At 43.2% G+C, this 24982-nt stretch overlaps 1 protein-coding gene across 1 annotated transcript in view; it reads left to right on the top strand.

Moving 5' to 3' along the window:
* Positions 1-5265: 5265 nt before the first annotated feature.
* Positions 5266-24982, top strand: part of asic1b (acid-sensing (proton-gated) ion channel 1b) — a 383533-nt gene continuing 363816 nt past the window's right edge. The window contains exons 1-2 of the mRNA NM_001139984.1: positions 5266-5655; positions 22517-22712. Of these exons, the coding sequence (NP_001133456.1) occupies positions 5288-5655; positions 22517-22712 (564 nt within the window). The 5' untranslated portion in view covers positions 5266-5287. The remainder of the gene's footprint in view (positions 5656-22516; positions 22713-24982) is intronic.

A 24982-nucleotide genomic window follows, 5' to 3' on the forward strand; every position in this document is an offset into this window, starting at 1 on the left:
CGACCTGGCTGTAGAGAGAGGTACGACCTGGCTGATAGAGAGAGGTACGACCTGGCTGTAGAGAGAGGTACGACCTGGCTGATAGAGAGAGGTAAGACCTAGCTGTATAGAGAGGTACGACCTGGCTGTAGAGAGAGGTACGACCTGGCTGTAGAGAGAGGTACGACCTGGCTGATAGAGAGAGGTACGACCTAGCTGTATAGAGAGGTACGACCTGGCTGTAGAGAGAGGTACTACCTGGTTGTAGAGAGAGGTACGACCTGGCTGTAGAGAGCGGTACGACCTGGCTGTAGAGAGAGGTACGACCTGGTTGTAGAGAGAGGTACTACCTGGTTGTAGAGAGAGGTACGACCTGGCTGTAGAGAGAGGTACGACCTGGCTGTAGAGAGAGGTACGACCTGGCTGTAGAGAGAGGTACGACCTGGCTGTAGAGAGAGGTACGACCTGGTTGTAGAGAGAGGTACGACCTGGCTGATAGAGAGAGGTACGAGAGGTGCTAGAGTCTGAAGACTGACTACACACAGACTGGACAAGTAGAAGGCCTAGAGTCTGAAGACTGACTGCACTAACAGAAGGCCTAGAGTCTGTCTATTCATCTCTCTGGCAGGCTGCCAGGTCCCAGGGAGTTGGCACACCATAGCCTTCTCTCGCTCTCCTCTCTCTCTCTTTCTTTCTCTCTCCTCTCTCTCTCTGCCCTCTCTCTCTCTCTTCTCTCTCTCTTTCTGCCCTCTTTTTCTCTCTCTCTGCATTCTCTCTCTCTTTCTCTCTTCTCTCTCTTCTCTCTCTCTTCTCTCTCTCTCTCTTCTCTCTCTGCCCTCTCTCTCTTTTCTCTCTCTGTCACTCCCTACTTTCTTTCTCCTACACCCTCTCTCTCTCTCTCTCTCTCTCTTCTCTTTCTGACCGATGGTGAGGCCAATCGGCACGCATATCCTGGCAGGAATGACTCCCTGAGTCAAACCTATGCCTGTGCTCAACTCCCATCAACATTTGAAAACCCATCCCATGCCATGCCACTCTGGCTTAACACTGTCATCCCAATGAAATATTAAACAGTGTTCTGTTCGCCATGCCAGGTATCAGCAACAGACGGATAAACAGTAACAGCTATACTCCAGAACTAACCATGACACTTTTCAGCTCCCTGTGAATTACTTGTGTGTCTTTCTATCAAAAGACAATATGCACACAGAGTAGACTATAATTTTGAATATACTGAATACAGAAATGGTTTCTCCCAACAGATTGTATGAATGAAACGACACATTCTAGAATGCATTTCCCTATTGGAACTGAGAGACACCATCATTCTGGGATCCTACAATTCCAGAACTAATTTCCAACATAGCTGCATCTGCACAGAATTCTCATAATGGTATTGGATTGAAAACACTGCTCAAGTTACCAACATACAGTAGCCGTCAATACATGATAAATGATATAGATAATAGATGACTACAGCACATACTAGTCACACACAGCCAATACTAGATCAAATGGGGATTATAGAGCATTATGAGCAATTTCATGGGTGAGTACCCTTGGCTCATGGCAATAGGTTTCTCTAACTGCTTTGACAGTCTGCAACACTATAGGGTAGCCTGTCTCCTCTTTGCATCTTTCCCTTCAATATTTGGATGTTAGGCTACATTCCATTCCAATCTAATCAAAAAGTATTGATAAGGTTTCAGAATGAGATATATTATTTGGGTCCCGTTTCCTTAGGCTTAGGTGTTGCCGAACAGTGGCGTTTAAAGTACCCAGTAGTCATACTTGAGTAAAAGTAAAGATACCTTAATAGAAAATGACTCAAGTAAAAGTGAAAGTCACCCAGTAAAATACTACTTGAGTAAAAGTAAAAAAGTATTTGCTAAAATATACTTAAGTATTAAAAAGTAAAAGTTAATATATAAATCATTTCAAATTCCTTATATTAGGCAGACCTGACAGCACAAATGTCTTGTTTTTTAAATGTATGGATAGACAGGGGCACACTAACACTCATTTACAAACAAAAACATAATTTACAGACAAAGCATTTTTGTTTAGTGAGTCTGTCAGATCAGACGCAGTAGGGGATGACCAGGGATGTTCTCTGTTTAGTGAGTCTGTCAGATCAGAGGCAGTAGGGATGACCAGGGATGTTCTCTGTTTAGTGAGTCCTCCAGATCAGAGGCAGTAGGGATGACCAGGGATGTTCTCTGTTTAGTGAGTCTGTCAGATCAGAGGCAGTAGGCATGACCAGCGATGTTCTCTGTTTAGTGAGTCTGTCAGATCAGAGGCAGTAGGCATGACCAGGGATCGCTGGGATGACCAGCGATGTTCTCTGTTTAGTGAGTCTGTCAGATCAGAGGCAGTAGGGATGACCAGGGATGTTCTCTGTTTAGTGAGTCCTCCAGATCAGAGGCAGTAGGGATGACCAGGGATGTTCTCTGTTTAGTGAGTCTGTCAGATCAGAGGCAGTAGGGATGACCAGGGATGTTCTCTGTTTAGTGAGTCTGTCAGATCAGAGGCAGTAGGCATGACCAGGGATGTTCTCTGTTTAGTGAGTCTGTCAGATCAGAGGCAGTAGGGATGACCAGGGATGTTCTCTGTTTAGTAAGTCTGTCAGATCAGAGGCAGTAGGGATGACCAGGGATGTTCTCTGTTTAGTAAGTCTGTCAGATCAGATGCAGTAGGGATGACCAGGGATGTTCTGTTGGTAAGTGTGTGAATTAGACCATTTTCCTGTCCTGCTAAGCATTCATAACGTAACTAGTACTGGCATTATGTGGCTGAGTGATGAGGAGAAATTGAAATGTTTTTTTTTTGTTTTGCGGAATATTTAGATAAATCCTGGAATAAAAGAAAAAGGGCTACCTAAAATGTACAAATATTTAGCTTCTATGTGGTAAATGGCACTTGTGTGTGTATATAGATTGTGTGTAGGCTTGTCTCCCATATGAATCTTCTCTTTGTGCCAGACTGGTTTCAAGTACCTTCTGTTTCTTTATTTTCTGTATTTATTTATTTGTCTGTCTGTCTGTCTGTCTGTCTGTCTGTCTGTCTGTCTGTCTGTCTGTCTGTCTGTCTGTCTGTCTGTCTGTCTGTATGTATGTATGTATGTATACAGTGTATGTATGTATATTATTTTACTGCTCTAGGGATGTAATTATTTTTGGGATAACCTTATTTACTATTATGTATAGATTTTTTTCACTCTTTATGCGATGCGCACTGCAGAGAACACCGGAAGAAGAATGATCATTTAATTACCATAGTGAATCACTGTAATGTTTGTTTACGTGTAAATTATTCCCATAAGGGATGGGTTGCCAAATGGCTATTTGACACAAATTAAATGTCATTAATTTAATTAATTCAGTAATTTTGGGTGTCAGGGGAAATGTACGGAATAGAAAGTACATAATTTTCTTTAGGAATGTAGTGGAATAAAATTAAAAGTTGTCAGAAATATAAATAGTAAAGTACAGATACCCCCAAAAAAACTACTTAAGTCGTACTTGAAATATTTTTCCTTACTTTTGCCGATCGAGGCTGGTGGGTAGCCTATTCTATTATCTTGACCTGTGTATGTCCGCAGCCAGACACCTCGTTTAGCTCACATCAGCACTATCAGTGTCTGAGACTGTCCAGACCATCGTTCAGGGTGTACATACACAGCCTTCCACACTTTCTCTCCTTTTATCTCCAATTTAAAGGACAAAGGGTAGGCTACCATTGGCACAGATCGTGAAATGCGCGTTCAAATACATTTTTACCTAGCCAAATGAGGAAGACAAGCCGACGCTTTTTCTTTTGCACTGCAAAAATGAGCGTAAACCAGATTGACGTGCTCTCCCCACTATGTATTGTTTCTGCAGTGAGGTTTCACCCTCTTTAGATAATTATTGTGTAACTTATCTGCAGGAAAACGTTGTTTTGAGCTGAAAATAAGTAGTAGTAGCAGTATGCAAATCAGGGGGCCAAATGAACGGCTCTTTCACCGATGCGATTCGGTTCCCGACGCTCACCAAAAACAACTGTTCAAAATGAACCGTTCATTCGTGAACGACTCATCACTGCCTTCTTGCCTCAGCGGCACTGTCCCTGTTTTCTACCGCTGATGAATGTTGCTTACAAACAACACACACATTTAGGTGAATCCGGTACAGGCTGCCGTGGTTTTTAAGGACAGGCAAGAATCAGTCGGTGACTCGTGCGGGTCTTAAATATCTGTATTTTCCAACCGACTTCGTCACCCGATGTAAAACACGTGCCATCCTATCCATGCTCTCCTCCTATTCGGTTATCCAAGTTAATCGATCAGGGAAACGCTGTTTTCGGTCGACAGCTTCCGAGGTTCCCTCTGCGTTTCACCCCCTAATATGTTGGAATTGGATTTACACATTTAGCTGATTATTAGCCTACGCATGATTTAATTCAGACGTTTTTCATCCTAAATCGTGTTTCCTCTTATCACAGTAAAAAAATGGGGAGTTTATGATGATTGCATTGTTGTAGTAGGTGCTGATCTAAAGAGAGAGAGAGGATGCAAGGCAGCGTGTATGCGGTTGATGCCTGACCGAAGCGCCCGCTCACTGTTTTCTCACCGGGAATGTAACAAGACAGTATCGTACAGTTTCCGCTATTTGACAGGATGCAACTGCATGATCTGTACTAAAACGGCCAGAGCAGGCTTCATTGACAATGGTTTTTGAAGTTTTGAAGTGGGAGCCGGTGGAAAGGAACTCGGCGTGTTATATGGGCATATAACTAGCAGCGTCTCCCGAAAAACAGCGTTTGTTGTATTCCAATTGCATATGGTTGAACCGCTCCTGGACCATCTCCTGACACCAATATATTCAGTTCTTGCTGTGGTTTTGCTGGGAGTTTTTCTTTTGCAAGCCTGTAATAGACACCAACTTGTGTTGCGGGAATCGCTCCTGAAGTATATGGGAGAAGATCTTGGCATCTATCTATGAGCGTAAATATGGGACTATATTGGACATATGTTTGAGTTATTACATTGACCGTCTGAAGGGAAATTGTGCACGAAATAGTAGAGTTTCTTGTCAAATAATCCGAAGAATGTACTGGTAGCCTAGATAGATGGTGTTATTTTGTTGGGGGTTCAGAGACGCAACATTTCATACGGCCTGGATGAGGAACATAGAAATCCATGTGTAGAAGGGCGTGAACTCAGACTCACAGTTGGTACCCTCCTTCCTTCTCTAGTGTTAATAGCGTTCCCTTCGCTGCTAGTACTTTCCCATTCTTCCCCTTCACACTGATACCATATAGCCTCGTCATGGATCTCAAAGCGGAGTCAGAAGAGATGGTGGACTCCTTCGAGCGACCGGTGCCTATCGAAGTTTTCGCCAGCAGGTCCACACTGCACGGCATCTCGCACCTGTTCACCTACGAACGGATGTGCATCAAGCGGTGCCTGTGGATCTTGTTCTTCCTGGCTTCTCTGGGGTTCCTGGTGTTGGTGTGTGTGGACCGGGTCCAGTTCTACTTCCAGTACCCTCACGTTACCAAGCTGGACGAGATAGCGACGCCGCTGATGGTATTCCCCGCGGTCACCTTCTGCAACCTGAACTCCTTTCGCTTCGGCAGGGTGACGCGCAACGATCTGTACCATGCAGGGGAGCTCCTTTCACTTCTCAATGGAAGGTTTGTGGGGAGAAGGTGTTGTTTGTTTGTTTGTGTGTGACTGTTTGTCTACATGAGATTGCATAGGTACAATAATTTGCATTAGGAGTTTCTACCATAGTAAAGGCAGTAGACTAATTCCAGGTAACTTTTCATTCCCACTAGCATACAGCTCCCTCCACCCGTCCACCAGGGCTTGTGCAGCTGTTGTTGCCCCATCTGCTTTCATAATGTGACATAACATGGTTTGAGACACGGATGCCTGTCCGGTGCTTACTGGGCACACACACTGTGCAATATTAGCTGTGTCTATCTGCCGTTTACTGTCCATCCATGGTCTTCTCATGTTTATCCAAAACATATTCACGTTTTATACTAGCCTCAGTCTTTTCCCCCACAAGGTAGTTCAAAAGAGTAAGGCAAAGAAAGTTATAAAGTTGTCAAGTTAGTAATGTCCATTCGGTTTTCATAGTGATTTCTGTTAAAACCCTACTGATATTTAGGGTCATGTAATGGAACTAATTTACGCTACTTAGTCGAAATGATAAGTTATCTGGAAGTGAGCACAACTTAACCTGCTTGGCACTATCCTGCTACTGTACACAAACAACATGGTGGAGACATGCTAAACATTTTAAAGCCTGTTGTACTTCTAACCCTGATATGGCTCACGTGAAACAGGTTTGAGGAAATAGAGGGTTATATTCTTTATGATAACTTTCATAAATAATACATGGATAAACCGGTTATACATAAGTATTACATGATTTGTAAACATTGAGAGCATAAAGATTGAATGAACCCATTATTAGACCAAATATACGCTTTGTGAATCATATGATACCCACCCTATGTATCATGTGTGGATGATACAGTGCAGAGAAGACATGATACATACAGATGGATAAATACTGAAATAATCTCATTCTATGCTACTAAAGGTGATGTGAGCCAGGCTCTCTTTTATAACCATACTATTGTAAAGTGGTTGTTCCACTGGATATCATAAGGTGAATGCACCAATTTGTAAGTCGCTCTGGATAAGAGCGTCTGCTAAATGACGTAAATGTAAATGTAATAACCATTAATCTGTATAGCAGCAATGTAGTCCTATACGGCTGGATCTGTATGTCAGTCACTTCATGTGTATTTTAGCATATTGATCCACACAGCTGTTTTGCTTAAGGCCCTGTTAGAACACCTACCTCCGTGGTAGCAGACTACATGTAAGGATTTTACACATACTATCTCAATTTTCATACAGAACACTCTGTCTGTCTGTCTGTCTGTCTGTCTGTCTGTCTGTCTGTCTGTCTGTCTGTCTGTCTGTCTGTCTGTCTGTCTGTCTGTCTGTCTGTCTGTCTGTCTGTCTCTCTCTCTCACTGTGATCTCTCTCTCTCCCTGTGATCTCTTTCTCTCCCTGTGATCTCTCTCTCTCTCTGTCTGTGACCTCTCGATGTTCACATTACTGCTAGCCTGGGAGAAATGTTGAATGTATTATATTGCTTGGTTGCAGATGTTTGTACATCTCAGCTATAATACAATCCTTCAAGGGAGGCCTAAGCAAGGAAGGAAACCTCTTTGCTTTAGAAAACTCATCTCCTGTTTTAGAACCATAGATCCAGAAACCCCTGTCTGCATCAGTTCTACAGAGCTCCTCCCAGTCCCGTCAGTCAGTGCATTACGTGCTGAAAAACAAGCGTTGTTGTTGCACAAACATGAAAACAAGTGGTTGTGTATAAAATGAGAAAGGTAAGTGGAGAACAGCAGCAGTGGCCCCTCTAATTTAGCTGGAGGCAGAGAGAGAAGAGAGACAATCACACACAGAGAGAGAGAGAGAGAGAGAGGAGAAAGAGCCCAGAGAAAAGAGGGATGAGAGAGTGTAGAAAGTCACATCAACCTCAAAGAGAGGGAGGGATGACAAGCAGAAGCAATTAACCAATGTCTGGTAAGCTGTGTGATAAATAAGCCTTTATGCCAGACCTTTAATTAGTGGTGTTTGTGAAACAACAGGCTACTCACCAAATGCCACCCTATTCCCTACATAGTGCAGAGCCCGATGAAGCCCTATGGGCCTTGGTCAAAAGTAGTGAACTATATAGGAAACAGGGTGCCATTTGGAACTGTGCCACAGTGTTGTTGTGCTGAATAAAACAGGCTCCCTACACCTCCCTTCCTCTGAGTTTCCCTCTGAACTCCCTGGACTGTTTGGCTGTGGACGCATCAAGTCCTTCTGTTACGCTCTGAGTGGGGGCGTGTGAGGGGAATGTGTGTGTGTGTGTGTGTGTGTGTGTGTGTGTGTGTGGGGGGGAGAGAGAGAGAGAGGGAGTCAGTGTGTGTGTGTGTGAGGGGGTGAGGGTGTCTCTTTAGAAGACAAGAGAAGAAACTGACTGTCAGTTCGGTGGGAAAGCTGTGTCAAAACGTTAATTGTGATGCTCCTATATTTGTCTATCAAATACCCAGTCAACTAACAGCTGTGATCTTCCTCCTCCTCCTCCATGGAAGGCTAGATGCCTGTCTGCTGAGGCAGCAACATGGGGCGATGAGCTCCAGTACTGTCTCAGTAGAAGACTTTCTACCCCTCTGTCGAATCCCTTTGGGCTGGTTTCCTGGACACAGAGTCATCGAAGTCCTGGACCTACAGTAAAAGCATACTGAATGCTCTCCTCAAAAAGAGGGTTTGAATCTGAAGTCAGGCTTCACAGTGTAGAACAATTGGAATCAATCCAGTTGATAGTGAATCTAATTAGAGGATGATTTAATGGGAGAAAGAGCTGCTTCCATAATAGAAGCTGGCATGTGCTGCTAGAGTCATCGACTATTCTTTTGCTGACACAAATCATCTCTCACCTAATTTGCTTCCTAATTCTATGCAAATGTGATTAGGCCTATATGACTGTAAAAATGACTCAAGGTTTTGATGACTGCGTATGTTTTGTCTATGCTCTTTGTCATAGCAGGTTGATAGCATGTAATCAGGTGTCGTCTAGGCCAGTGGTTCTCAAACTTTCTCAAAATTCATCAGGGACCCCTTCATAATCAGAACACAACTTGAGTTAGATTAAAAAATGGCATACAAGGAGTTTTAATATGACTTTGGCAGCACATGGCCGGATGAACCAAGTCTTGGGCCCTGCAGGAACATTTTAAAGGCTCTCATCTTGGCATCGGAGAGAACATTTAGCAGTTTTCCCTGCAATTCTTCACATTTCATCATGGGGCAGAGACATTTCTTGTTGTTGTAGCTTTAAAGCTAATATCCTGCATTTCTACACATTTTGGCAGAGAGAAAACTTTGCAGTTTTAAAGCTTAAATTACAGTGCATTTAAGTAAAGAAAAATATCCCATTTACATAAGTATTCAGACCCTTTACCTAGTACTTGGTTGAAGCACCTTTGGAAGCGATTACAGCCTCGAGTATTGTTGGGTAAGACTTTACAAGCTTGGCACATCAGTATTTGGGGAGTTTCTCCCATTCTTCGCTGCAGATCCTCTCAAGCTCTGTCAGGTTGGATGGGGAGCGTCGCTGTACAGCTATTTTCAGGTCTCTCCAGAGATGTCAGATCGAGTTCAAGTCGGGGCTCTGGCTGGGCCACTCAAGGACATTCAGAGACTTGTCCCGAAGCCACTCTTTCATTGTCTTGGCTGTGTGCTTAGGGTCGTTGTCCTGTTGGAAGGTGAACCTTTGCCCCAGTCTGAGGTCCTGAGTGCTCTGGAGCAGGTTTTCATCAAGGATCTCTCTGTACTTTGCTCCGTTAATCTTTCTGACTAGTCTCCCAGTACCTGCCGCTGAAAAACATCCCCACAGCATGATGCTGCCACAACCATGCTTCATCGTAGGGATGGTGCCTGGTTTCCTCCAGACGTGATGCTTGGTATTCAGGCCAAAGAGTTCAATCTTAGTTTCATCAGACCAGAGAATCTTGTTTCTCATGGTCTGAGAGTCCTTTAGGTGCCTTTTGGCTAACTCCAAGCAGGCTGTCATGTGCCTTTTACTGAGGAGTGGCTTCCGTCTGGCCACAACCATAAAGGCCTGATTGGTGGAGTGCTGCAGAGATGGTTGTCCTTCTGGAAGTTTCTCACATCTCCACAGAAACTCTAGGGTTCTGTCAGAGTGACCATCAGGTTCTTGGTCACCTCCCTGACCAAGGCCCTTCTCCCCAAATTGCTCAGTTTCTTCCATTTAAGAATGATGGAGGCAACTGTGTTCTTGGGGACCTTCAATGCTGCAGAAATGTTTTGGCACCATTCCCCAGATCTGTGCCTCGACACAATCCTGTCTCGGAGCTCTACGGACAATTCCTTCGACCTCATGGCTTGGTGTTTGCTCTGACATGCACTGTCAACTGTGGGACCTTATATAGACAGGTGTGTGCCTTTCCAAATCATGTCCAATCAATTGCATTTACCACAGGTGTACTCCAATCAAGTTGTAGAAACATCTCAAAGATGATCAATGGAAACAGGATGCACCTGAGCTCAACTTTGAGTCTCATGTCAAAGGGTCTGATTACTTACTGTATGTAAATAAAGTATTTCTGTTTTTTATTTTTAATACATTTTCAAAGATGTCTAACAACCTGTTTTTGGGTTGTCATTATGTGGTATTGTGATGTCATTATGGGGTATTGTGATGTCATTATGGGGTATTGTGTGTAGATCGCTGAGGATTTGTATTTATTTAATCAATTTTAGAATAAGGCTGTAACGTAACAAAATGCAGAAGAAGTCAAGGGGTCTGAATACATTCCGAAGGCACTGTATATCTATTTACTCATCCCCCTCTCCTGAGGTGGACATAAAGAGAGAGAGAGAGAGAGACGATGCAGATGCTCTCTCCTTCATTCCTCTAGCTATCCTAACCGTTAGCGGCGTCTGAAAATTAAAGTGCTTGTGGCTTGTAATCCAATTTAACTTCCTCCCTCCCCACTTACAGAGAGAGCTGTGATTGCTTTAGGGAGAGTAGAGCAGTGGCAAGGCAATATAAAAATAATCCACACATACACTACATGACCAAAAGTATGTGGACACCTGCTCATTGAACATCTCATTCCAATATCATGGACATTAATATGGAGTTGGTCCCCCCCTTTGCTGCTATAACAGCCTCCACTCTTCTGGGAAGGCTTTCCACTAGATGTTGGAACATTGCTCCGGGGACTTGCTTCCATTCAGCCACAAGAGCATTAGTGAGGTCGGGCACTGATGTTGGTCGATTAGGCCTGGCTCGCAGTCGGCATTCCAATTCATTCCGAAGGTGTTTGATGGGGTTGAGGTCAGGGCTCTGTGCAGGCCAATCAAGTTCTTCCACACCCATTTCGACAAACCATTTCTGTATGCTGTAGTGTTAAGATTTCCCTTCACTGGAACTAAGGGGCCTAACCACGTTGAAAATCACTGAGCTCTTCAGTAAGTCCATTCTATTGCTAATGTTTGTCTATGGAAAGGTTTTGTTTATTTCATTCCGTTTACAAGTTGTCAATTTATTAATTGTGTTTTGTTTGGAGCACTCCTGTCAATCTTGAGTACGGACATGTACCTGATTACGCATATAAGTAGGCCTAGGCTACCTGGCCTGTGCGCAAATATAGACTAATACATTTGCCCATTTGGGGATCTGATACGATTTCTGATTGTCTTAACTCAGCATCACCGTGAAGATTCTCAAAGTCATTTTTTCTTTGCCTGAAATGTAAACTAAGTCACTTGGCACTCCAAATGGAAAAGGTTGCCCACCTTTGGTGTAGCCTATTACCGGCAACTTCAGGAGCATAATGGCAGAATCTGCGAAGGTCAGTGGGCAGCGGGAGGAGACGGAGGGTCCTTTTCTTTTCTTCCTCTGGTTAGGCTATATTTGTTCTCTGGCTCCCTCTTTAGTCATTTGCATTTTCATTTTTAATCACAGTGCTTAAAGCATCAGACAAGCTCAGTAGCCTAAATATAGTTTACTTTATTCTAACATAGGTTGTGTCTATATGGAAAAATACACGTTTTAACATTTTGACCAATTGATTGGTCGACCCAGATATATTTTTGTCGGGGACAGCCCTAAAAACAACAGCAGCGGCTTTAAAAAAAACTGCCTTTGTTCCGCAATAGCACTATGAGCAACGGTGATAATACTTGTGCTTCTCAGAATGCATCGCTCCCTCCTCCATGCTCACAGTGAGGTCTTGCATTGTCGTGCATTAGGAGGAACCCAGGGCCAACCGCACCAGCATATGGTCTCACAAGGGGTCTGAGGATCTCATCTCGGTACCTAATGGCAGTCAGGCTACCTCTGGCGAGCACATAGAGGGCTGTGCGGCCCCCCAAAGAAATGCCACCCCACACCATGACTGACCCACCGCCAAACCGGTCATGCTGGAGGATGTTGCAGGCAGCAGAACGTTCTCCACGGCGTCTCCAGACTGTCACGTCTGTCACATGTGCTCAGTGTGAACCTGCTTTCATCTGTGAAGAGCACAGGGCGCCAGTGGCGAATTTGCCAATCTTGGTGTTCTCTGGCAAATGCCAAACGTCCTGCACGGTGTTGGGCTGTAAGCACAACCCCCACCTGTGGACGTCAGGCCCTCATACCACCCTCATGGAGTCGGTTTCTGATCGTTTGAGCAGACACATGCACATTTGTGGCCTGCTGGAGGTCATTTTGCAGGGCTCTGGCAGTGCTCCTCCTGCTCCTCCTTGCACAAAGGCGGAGGTAGCGGTCCTGCTGCTGGGTTGTTGCCCTCCTACGGCCTCCTCCACGTCTCCTGATGTACTGGCCTGTCTCCTGGTAGCGCCTCCATGCTCTGGACACTACGCTGACAGACACAGCAAACCTTCTTGCCACAGCTCGCATTGATGTGCCATCCTGGATGAGCTGCACTACCTGAGCCACTTGTGTGGGTTGTAGACTCTGTCTCATGCTACCACTAGAGTGAAAGCACCGCCAGCATTCAAAAGTGACCAAAACATCAGCCAGGAAGCATAGGAACTGAGAAGTGGTCTGTGGTTACCACCTGCAGAACCACTCCTTTATTTGGGGTGTCTTGCTAATTGCCTATAATTTCCACCTGTTGTCTATTCCATTTGCACAACAGCATGTGATATTTATTGTCAATCAGTGTTGCTTCCTAAGTGGACAGTTTGATTTCACAGAAGTGTGATTGACTTGGCGTTACATTGTGTTGTTTAAGTGTTCCCTTTATTTTTTTGAGCAGTATATTTTTGTCGGGGACAGCCCTAAAAACAACAGCAGCGGCTTTAAAAAAAACTGCCTTTGTTCCGCAATAGCACTATGGCAACGGTGATAATACTTGTGCTTCTCAGAATGCATCGCTCCCTCCTCCATGCTCACAGTGGGGAGAGGGAGTAAGAGTGGCTCACTCACTCACACAGCAGCTGACTGACAAACAGGGACAGGCAGACGCTTTCATAGCAGGAATCAACATAATGCATAGGCTACTACTGTCGACCAAAAAATGGTTTTTAGAACAAAAAAATCTGCAGGAACATTATGTAGCAAAATCACTGAAAGTAACTGACCTAAGCAAAATGCTTCGGTAAGAGGAGGGCACTGTCAGCGTCAGTAGTTTTCGGTTTTCGTCCCAGCTCTACTCTAGCTGAACTCTGAGATCTGAGCAACAACACAAGGTCTTAAGTGCTCTCCTGGCAGCTCTCTGTGTTGCTATAAGACGCTTGGTTGGACACTGGGTACAATTCAATTAGGAATACAGTATATCGCACGAAGGCGTTTTGCAGTTATGGAGATGAACCATGACAAGGTATTGATGCGAGGCCGTATGCGCAGCAGTTGAGCTATATCTTAACTATGTTCAAGTTTGAACCACAATGTAAAGTTGTAAACCACGTCTAAACTTCCTCGGTCGTTACTTGGCCTATGGCGGTGGTTGCTTGGCCTATGGTGGTGGTTGCTTGGCCTATGGCGGTGGTTACTTGGCCTATGGCGGTGGTTACTTGGCCTATGGCGGTGGTTACTTGGCCTATGGCGGTGGTTACTTGGCCTATGGCGGTGGTTACTTGGCCTATGGCGGTGGTTACTTGGACAACTGGTGGTGGTTTAATTTGGACCCCCATGTTTTCTGAGCAATTTTTGTTTATAAATAAATATATTTTTATTGTTGGACTGTATAGCACTAGGACATCTTCTCCAAGTGATTTTAATTTGGGGAAACTATTCTCAAGTATTCCCGCGCATAATAGAAAAACACCTGATCATATACACATTTGAAAGGTTTTAAATTATTATTAGCCAAATATTATATCTGTATATCTTGCGGTTAATTTGCAGTCTAGAAAGTATTTGTAATTATGTTCCGGCCTCCCGACGATCTGCTAAAGAAAGAATCGGCCTGCAGCTGAATCTAGTTGATGATCCCAGGCCTGTGGTTTGTTAGGGTTTGTTTTGCCTATTACTGTATGTACAAAATGCATAATATATATATATTTTTAATGAAAATGTGCAATGTTATTTGGAAGTAATTTGAAGTGTAGGCTGTTTAGTAGCCAATATGGTTGTTATATACCCCTGTCCTGTGTGGTTTCACATCTGTCACAGCAGTAGTGCAGTGACCCAATACACTGCTGTAGCTTTTATAGAAAATAACATCAAGCTAAAGTAGCATTTTCTAGAAAAGTATACAGTTGTAGAACCAAGCTTTTTTCTGGCCTTTTTAATTGGTCCCTGACCATGTCTGACTTATCCTTCTGCGATTGTTGAGGAGTGAGAAGTGATTCCCATTTCAGTCTGACATTGAACACATGACTTGACCCTGAAAACGTCACTGTATTCTGACTCATAACCAGGGCAGTTTTGCCAACTCCTCAGTAAGGAAAGTAGCTATTGGCTGTCCTAAAAGTCGCTAGAAGTCGCTAAATGATGTCATCACCTAATTTGCGTAATTGGCCATGTGCATGGAATTGTGATGGACGCTGTAGGAGAGAGGAATGACGTCGTGGGAGAGACAAAAAGTGAGTAAAAAACACCCTAAATATGTTTAGAACTACTAATGAACTTTCTTCTGTCGATTCTTGTTTTTTTTATGTCACAATTCCAACCCTCCTCCTTTATCCGGGCTTGGGACCGGCAAAAGTGACACAAAAGAGACACTCTGGCGGAGTTACTTAGTTATTTATTTTATTTTTTATTTATTTTTGTTTTTTAGTTTAGATTTTTACATTTACATCCCGCCCTGAATGTAAGCCAGGGTGGGATCAGCCAGCGGCGGCTTTCCGCATGCACGATTCATTTGCAGTCTGGACGCGGAGGGGTGAACATCTGCTCTGACTGCAGCTGGGAGGAACTGCTGCGCGAGGACTGGGCCGCCAGTGAGTGCTTTGGGACGGGGGTGGGGCCCACGGCAGCACCCGCTGCTCGTTGAGAAGAGTAAGAACGATACGTGCTTTCACGTCAGAGTCTCCAAAAGTCTCCAATATCACCAGAAAAAGTCGCTAGATTTGTCGCTAGTCGCTTTTTTAATAATGTGTCGCTAGAGAGGTCTGAATACTCTCTAAATATAGCGACAAAGTCGCTAAGTTGGCAACACTGAACCAGGAATGGAACTTAAAGATGCACTATGCAGAAATTGCGCTGACATTTCCTGCTTACTAAAAATTCTATTAGTTCGCCTAATGTCAGTTTGTGACAAAACAATCAGTAATTTTGTAAAGAATCATTGTACATTTAAACTGCTGTGAAATGTCTTTTCCATAACCAAAAAGTTTGTATTTTCAGTTGTTTGAAGCTGGTGTACAAAACCGAAAGTAAAAGACACAAAACCGAAACTTAGGAACGTGAATCATAGAAATAGTGCACATAGAACAGATCTACCGCGTATTAGACCTGCTTTCAATGAGAATGACAGATCTATAACTCACATTTCTATGAGAATTTGGTCATGTCTCCCAGAAAAGTGTTATATTGTAGCTTTACAGATTTTGGGCACTGGCCACCCAGGCTAGTAGACTGCAATTTGTAGTAGCCCGGGTCCAAAATCTGTGCCATGCAATATTTTAAAATACATTTCAATAGCCAGTGGGCTAGTTGGACACGTTATGTTTTACTAGCCACAGGCTAGCGGGCTAGCTTAATTTTCATCCTTGCTTATCTTTATGAATTGCAGTAAATGAACCAACAGGAATTTATCAACTTGCTGCATTGTTTGCAACCTGCGTGGTATACGCACACTCATACACTTGAATTAGGTTCTATATATGATATACTGTATATGATATGTAATTACTTGATTAAACTATAATGTGACTTCTCACATAATCCTTTTATGCTGTAGTGCAAACTGATTACTCTGAAATATGACTTTATTACTCTGAAATATGACTTTTACTCTGAAATATAACTTTATTACTCTAAAACATTTAAACGTGTTAACCCTCGCAAGGCTGACGGCATCCCCAGCCGTGTCCTCAGAGCATGCGCAGACTAGCTGGCTGGTGTGTTTACGGACATATTCAATCAATCCTTATCCCAGTCTGCTGTTCCCACATGCTTCAAGAGGGCCACCATTGTTCCTGTTCCCAAGAAAGCTAAGGTAGCTGAGCTAAATGACTATCGCCCCGTAGCACTCACTTCCGTCATCATGAAGTGCTTTGAGAGACTTGTCAAGGACCATATCACCTCCATCCTACCTGATACCCTAGACCCACTCCAATTTGCTTACTGCCCCTATAGGTCCACAGACGACGCAATCGCAATCACACTGCACACTGCCCTATCCCATCTGGACAAGAGGAATACCTATGTAAGAATGCTGTTCATCGACTACAGCTCAGCATTTAACACCATAGTACCCTCCAAACTTGTCATTAAGCTTGAGACCCTGGGTCTCGACCCCGCCCTGTGCAACTGGGTCCTGGACTTCCTGACGGGCCGCCCCCAGGTGGTGAGGGTAGGAAACAACATCTCCACCCCGCTGATCATCAACACTGGGGCCCCACAAGGGTGCGTTCTCAGCCCTCTCCTGTACTCCCTGTTCACCCACGACTGCGTGCCATGCACGCATCCAACTCAATCATCAAGTTTGCGAATGACACTACAGTGGTAGGCTTGATTACCAACAACGACGAGACCGCCTACAGGGAGGAGGTGAGGGCCCTCAGAGTGTGGTGTCAGGAAAATAACCTCAAATTCAATGTCAGCAAAACAAAGGAGATGATCGTGGACTTCAGGAAACAGCAGAGGGAGCAGCCCCCTATCCACATCGACGGGACAGTAGTGGAGAAGGTGGAAAGTTTGAAGTTCCTCGGCATACACATCACGGACAAACTGAAATGGTCCACCCACACAGATAGTGTGGTGAAGAAGGCGCAGCAGCACCTCTTCAACCTCAGGAGGCTGAAGAAATTCGGCTTGTCACCAAAAACACTCTCAACTTTTACAGATGCACAATCGAGAGCATCCTGTCGGGCTGTATCACCGCCTGGTACGGCAGCTGCTCCGCCCACAACTGTAAGGCTCTCCAGAGGGTAGTGAGGTCTGCACAACGCATCACCGGGGGCAAACTACCTGCCCTTCAGGACACCTACACCACCCGATGTCATAGGAAGGCCAAAAAGATCATCAAGGACAACAACCACCCGAGCTACTGCCTGTTCACCCCGCTATCATCCAGAAGGTGAGGTCAGTACAGGTGCATCAAAGCTGGGACCGAGAGACTGAAAAACAGCTTCTATCTCAAGGCCATCAGACTGTTAAACAGCCATCACTAACATCGAGTGGCTGCTGCCAACATACTGACTCATCTCCAGCAACTTTAATAATGGAAAAATGGATGTAATAAATGTATCACTAGCCACTTTAAACAATGCCACTTTATATAATGTTTACATACCCTACGTTACTCATGTATATAGTGTACTCTATACCATCTACTGCATTTTGCCTATGCCGTTTGGCCATCGCTGATCCATATATTTATATGTACATATTCTTATTCATTCCTTTACACTTGTGTGTGTATAAGGTAGTAGTTATGACATTTTTCGATTACTTGTTAGATATTACTGCATGGTCAGAACTAGAAGCACAAGCATTTCGCTACACTCGCATTAACATCTGCTAACCATGTGTAAGTGACAAATAAAATTTGATTTGATTACTCTGACATGTGTCTTTATTACTCTGAAATATGACTTTATTACTCTGAAATATGACTTTATTTGTAACGGTTATCGTCGGGGATAGAGGACCAAAGCGCAGCAGGAATGTGGATGCTCATCTTGTATTTATTTTAAAATAAAGAGAACACCAAAATAACAAACCGAAAAATACACGAACAACAAAACAGTCTTGTCAGGCACACTCAGCAAAACAAGAAACAATCTCCCACAACACCAAACCAAACAATTACCCATATATAGGACTCTCAATCAGAGGCAACGAGAAAGCACCTCCCTCCAATTGAGAGTCCAACCCCCCATCAACCTAAACATAGACATACAACAAACCAGAAAGAACATAGACCAAAACCCGGAAATAATAAATCAAACACCCTACTACATAAATCACCACCCCGAACCACATAAACAAAATACCCTCTGCCACGTCCTGACCAAACTATAATAACAAATAACCCTTATACTGGTCAGGACGTGACATTATTACTCTGAAATGTGACTATTACTCTGAAATGTGACTATTACTCTGAAATGTGACTATTACTCTGAAATGTGACTTTATTACTCTGAAATGTGAATTTATTACTCTGAAATGTGACTATTACTCTGAAATATGACTTTATTACTCTGAAATGTGACTATTACTTTGAAATGTGACTATTACTTTGAAATATGACTTTATTATTGAAATATGATATTGAAATGTGACTATTACTCTGAAATATGACTTTGTTACTCTGAAATATGACTTTATTACTCTGAAATGTGACTATTACTCTGAAATGTGACTATTACTTTGAAATATGACTTTGTTACTCTGAAATATGACTTTATTACTCTGAAATGTGACTATTACTCTGAAATGTGACTATTACTCTGGAATGTGACTATTACTCTGAAATGTGACTATTACTCTGAAATATGACTTTAATCTACACAAAGAGAAGGGAGAAGTGTAAACAAACTGTAACTGATGCTCTGTCTGAATAACATCAAATGATACCCATGAACAACTGAATGAATCACCCATTACAAGACTGAAATAAGACTGTTCAAAACTTAGCGCTGGTACAGTAGTTAAAACTAGATCAGTGTTAGATAATGTTTTTATAATGTTGCTTTGTTGGAATGACTCCACAATTTAAATTCTTGAACACAGGAAACCGATAAACTCTCTAAAATGGTATTAGAACATTTTCAAATGTTTTCTGCATTTAATCAAGTAAATCTATTTTCACGTCGGTGATTTTACATAATTGAAGTTCACCCACAAAATTGCTTTTATGATATCTCAGTGGATTTTGCATGTGAAATAATTATGTCACCTGAGTGCCATACAATTGTCATCCTTATTTACTTTAATAGTCTTCTTGAGGAGGCTTTGTTGTTTTTTCTGTTCCTGCCGGGAGCTAAACACAAATATACGCAATTCTGTATGATAATTGTTATTGTATATTGGCATTTGCCACTTTTTATGTGGATGTTTGTATTTACTAATTGTTTATTGCTTTGTTATTATGGCTTTGAAATGGATCACCAACCTGGTGGGTGGAGATGCTAGTGTTAATGAAGGTTCATTAGTACCTGTGTGCGTCTGGTCGAGACTCTGTGATGCTAAGCTATCTGCCCTCCTCTGGCTACGTGAAACACAGCTCGTCTCTGTAGTACTGTAACAGAGTGCAGGACCGACAGGTCTGACCTTCCTGTGATGGATTTATCTGATGTGTCTAATCATCCACTTCAAAGTAGTGAGTGACATTGTAGCGCGTGTAACAGAGGTGGTTCGACGAACTAGGCTCTCGCTCTCCATCAGTAACCTTGCCGAACCACAGAACACTGGTGTCACCTCTGCAAGGTCATTTCTAGACTTTGGGTCAGTGGGCTAACACCGTAAATTGGTGTGCAGGAGACCCACATTGGTTCAAATCCATTTGGTACCACATATACCAGGCAAGTGTTAATGAAGGTTAATTAGTACCGTGTGTGTGAACAGAGGTGTTGGGCGTTGATAGTGGCAGGAGGGCAGGCAGGCCTCATACTGATACCTTTGAAAGGTGGGAGGATCTTGGGTTACGGTTATACCTAGTGTAGCTTGTGGACAGTGGCATCCACAATTTTAGTTTTTATTTAACCTTTATTTAATTACATTGAAGTATGTGTGTGTGTGCGTGTGTGTGTGTGCGTGTGTGTGCCTAGTACCGAAATTATACCAGCTGCTGTGTAAACATAGCTTAAGCACACCCGTTGTAACTGCCTCCGTTAATGAAGTAAAGGTTGGATAATTTTTTTGGACACTTTTGGTACAGATGTGCCTTGTCGCAACACTAAAATCGGCTTTCAAACAAGCTCTACTCAGTGGCTGGGTCTACCAGCAGCAACGGAGCAGTCACGGTTCATCCCAGTTCCTGGACGGATTCCTCTCAGTGAACATTGACTGTCACAACATGAATGGAAACAATTCCACACTCTAAACTGCTAAACTGAAACGGATAGAGATCCAGGGAAATGGGTGGAGCTTTCTACAGAGAAATGGATAGAGATCCAGGGAAATGGATGGAGCTTTCTACAGAGAAATGGGTGGAGCTTTCTACAGGGAAATTAATGGAGATCCAGGGAAATGGATGGAGCTTTCTACAGAGAAATGGGTGGAGCTTTCTACAGGGAAATTAATGGAGATCCAGGGAAATGGATGGAGCTTTCTACAGAGAAATGGGTGGAGCTTTCTACAGGGAAATTAATGGAGATCCAGGGAAATGGATAGAGCTTTCTACAAAGAAATGGATGGAGCTTTCTACAGGAAGATGGATGGAGATCCAATGAAATGGATGGAGCTTTCTACAGGGAAATGGATAGAGATCCAGGGAAATGGATGGAGCTTTCTACAGGGAGATGGATGGAGATTTCTACAGGGAAAAGGTTGGAGATCAAGGGTGCTGCGCTCCTGAAATATGTTGTATAGATCCTGAGAATAGTGAATTCAAAATAAAAGTATTTAAAGTGTGTCCTTAGTAGTGCAATTATACCAGCTGGTTTGTAAAGTGTTTTGTTTTTAAATAGCACGTGTTACATTCCCCCAATAACCAACAAAAAATTGCTGCTCGACATGAAAAGAGAACTAACAAATGAATAATTGACAACCAAAACAAAACCAGGTGGGTTTTTAAAACAGGTTCTGAAGCTCATCCATGGGGGCCTACTGAATGCTAGCCAAGCAAACTCGAGTAGGGTCTTAACACCATGGGCACCCACTAGATTTGCTTGATAACAGATAAACTAGAAGATATGAAATCCCCCACCCCAACATAGGTTAGGGAGGGAAAATAAATGTGGAGTAAACCGAACAGGGAGACAAAATAAAAGGCTTTGTATTCACAAACTTAAAGAGGGAGAGTTAAACAGAAGTCTAGCTCTTCCAACATCTCTCATGACAACTAGAGCCTAAATACAGTAACACCTGTACAGTGACTAATGACTAACGAGTTGACAGGTGCAACGCATCCTGACCAATGAGGATGATTCCAATCAGGGCAAGCCACACCCAAACAGAACCAACCTCGAAATTGAAAATGAAATTGAGCAAAACCCCAAAGCCTATAACACTATCTGAATGGTGTAGCTACTGTTCACATTCTCTGAGTGCTACTAAGGCCACTTGACATCAATTACTGCACTAGCAACATCCTCTTACTTTCACTAAAGTGGACTCTTTCACTGCAATTAATTAAATTGTGCCGCCTGGTAGAGTGATGAAAATGATTGTTGAGAAGAATGCTGACTTAAATGATGATACATTCTCACCTTGATGAAACCTCCTCCTATTGCTGTGTGTGTGTGTGTGTGTGTGTGTGTGTGTGTGGTGTGTGTGTGGGGGGGGACGAACGGACGGACGGACCTTGGGGGACCTTGTGCTCCCTTAGTTGAAGTCAAGCAAACTAAACATCACAGTTTTGAGCTGACAAATGAATCCCATAAAATATCCAAGCCGGTACGGTTGGTGTCAGAACGAAAGTGTTTTAAAGGGTATTGCAGTTAATAAGAAGATAATATAAGTGAGTTAACAACACATGGCTTTGAGTGTTGTACTGACATTTTCACGTCACAGACAAATTTCACCTCTAGTCTCTCTCCATCTGAGATGCTTCTTTCTCCAGTTTTTACCCTGTAAGATAGAAAGTATATATTTTCTTCAGAACAAACCCCAAGTGCTACATAACATGACTGTTCCTCAGTAGACCTACAGACGTCCATCCCTCCTTGGTCGCTAGGACTCCCGAAGGTTTTCCTTCAAAGCACTGATTTAACTCATCTATGTATGTTCTTTTAAAAGCCTCATGAGCGTTCATTAACATCAGAAATTCTGTCGTATTGACACCTCTGAAAATTCAAAAACAGACATGGCTTCCAGGAGAGTCCCGGAGACTTCTGAGTTTTTTTTAAATTACCCATATCCGAAAACACTGTGCATAAGGCAGACAGACCGTCAGACAGGTTTAGAGCACGTTGGGGATTATAATGTAAAATATGAATAAAGTAGTGGGGTTTTGGAAACTGTATGTATGTATGAGTTGTTACAGAAGATCTGTATGGTTAGCAAATTGTTGAGGCTGACCTAACACTCTGATCTGTCCAGGTATGAGATGGGACACCCACCCAAAGCTGACTTCCTCTGTGTCCTAACCACTAACCCTAACCTCTAGTCGTATTTCTAACAGATTCTATAACTCTCCCTCTCTGTTCCTTTCTCAGGTATGAGATCAGAGACACTCACCTGGTTGAGGAGAGCGTTCTTGAGACCCTGAAGATCAAAGCTGACTTCCTCAACTTCAAGCCCCGCCCCTTTAACATGCGAGAGTTCTACGACCGGACGGGCCATGACATCAAGGACATGCTGCTGTCGTGCTACTACCGCGGGATGGAGTGCAGCGCTGAGGACTTCACTGTGGTGAGTCACCATGTAGCATCTGGTTGAAACTCTGTGATGCTAAGCTAGTTGCTGTCATGCTACTACCCTGGGGTGGAGTGCAGCACTGAGGACTTCACTGTGGTGAGTGAGACAATGGTGCATGTGAAGACTATAAATACCTGCAAACTGGCGTTATAGGCTCCCATAGATAAGTTTCTCTGTGATGCTAAGCTAGTTGCTGTCATGCTACTACTGCAGGGTGGAGTGCAGCGCTGAGGACTTCACTGTGGTAAGTCACAGTAAAGATGGCAAATGTTTCAAAGGTGCTACGCGTAGAATTTTTTTGTTGTTGTTGAATTTGCTTTGAATTCATTAGATTATTGCTGACGGTTTTAAATGCAGTGTATTTTACCTTTTAAATTGTACAACAAAGCTTATTTAGAGAAAACATTTAAAAATGTAGATATATATTGTGAATCGACCAAAAGTTTGAACAAAATGTAGATATGTTGTCTGTCCCTACATGCAGTGTTCTCCACAAGCACATGGAGTGCCACCCAAATAGAAAAGGTAGCCAGCCAGGCTCCACATGGCTGGGGGGGGGGGTAATACATTTTCTTTTTGCAGAACTTGCTCTATTTTGGTGGCCTCTGGTACCTTCTAATGCTAGATTGTATTTTCAACCAGCAACTATCAGGAAATAACACCACTGATGAAATGTTTTCACACTTTTACAGTATTGGTTTCATCAGCTGTTGTACAATATGATTTAAGTTCAGGATGCCGTGCAGGTTGCGTTATGGATGCTGTTCAGGTTGCGTTTAGGATGCTGTTCAGGTTGTTGTTCAGGATGCCGTTCAGGTTGCTGTTCAGGATGCCGTTCAGGATACTGTTCAGGTTGAGTTCAGGATGCTTTTCAGGTTGTTCAGGATGCTTTTCAGGTTGTTCAGGATGCTGTTCAGGATGACGTTCAGGATGCTGTTCAGGTTGAGTTCAGGATGCTTTTCAGGTTGTTGTTCAGGGTGCTGTTCAGCATGCTGTTCAGCTTGTTATTCAGGATGCTGTTCAGCTTGTTATTCAGGTTGCTGTTCAGGTTGCTGTTCAGGATGACGTTCAGGATGCTGTTCAGGTTGAGTTCAGGATGCTTTTCAGGATGCTGTTCAGCTTGTTATTCAGGATGCTGTTCAGCTTGTTATTCAGGATGCTGTTCAGCTTGTTATTCAGGTTGCTGTTCAGGTTGCTGTTCAGGTTGCCGTTCAGGTTGCTGTTAAGGCCTCATTTCCTTCAGCAAGTTGTTCATCAAAGCCCACACCTCACCCCTCTCAGCTTTGGGAAGGCACTACAGGTCCTTAAACCTTGGGTCGTGTGCTGTACCGATCTTTAGCCACATGACGTTGGTGTTTTCCAACATCTGCTGTGAATGTCAGCTTGAATCTTACCACGTAGGCAGGGTCATTATCGGAGATCTTCATCATCCGCAAGAGATGGCACAACGCAGGCAATCTAGAGGAAAAATAAACGCACACCTATTTAGGCCAGGTGCTGGCTAGCGGGAGTGGAACACTTGAAAATATAGGAGAGCCGCACACTCTAAGAGCTCAGATGCAAAAATGTAATGTCCAACGTTTCGACATGCAAGCTGTCTTCATCAGGGTATGATCACAAACTCTGCAGGGTGACTCGTTTATATAGTGTCAAAAGACACACACACATACACACAGGTGTCTGTAATCATGGCCAAGTGTGGCCTAATATCATTGGTTAATTCTCAAATATTAAAATGACATACAAAGAACAACATACAAAAAACAAATGGATAGCATAGATTCAATTTAGACTACATAAGCTTACAAACAATTACAATGGCAAAGTCACAATAATCACAAGAATGGCTTCAGATCAAAGTCTACATTGAGACCGAAGGGAGCAAGGGTCTTTAAATTAAAGATCCAGGCAGCCTCTGGATCTTTAACAATAAATTATCGAGGTCACCCCCTCTCCAAGGGAGGGTGACAAGTTCGATGCCAATGTAACGTAGAGACGAAATCGAGTGGTTTGTCTTCCAAAAAGGGAGCCGCAACTGGGTAAGTCGAGTTTTTGCACCTAATGGTGCTACGATGCTCTGAGATACGTACTTTTAATTCATGCTTTGTTTTACCCACATCATTTTTACCACAAGGACAAGTTATAAGATAAATAACTGCCTTAGTGGAGCACGTGATAACACCTTTGATTGGGATCTGTTTCCCTGTTTGTGGGTGTTTGGAGGATCTACAAATAGACGTTGTTCAGGAATATCTTGGGGTGGT

The sequence above is a fragment of the Salmo salar genome, chromosome ssa22 (assembly GCF_905237065.1).
Source record: "Salmo salar chromosome ssa22, Ssal_v3.1, whole genome shotgun sequence".
Classification (NCBI taxonomy): domain Eukaryota; kingdom Metazoa; phylum Chordata; class Actinopteri; order Salmoniformes; family Salmonidae; genus Salmo; species Salmo salar.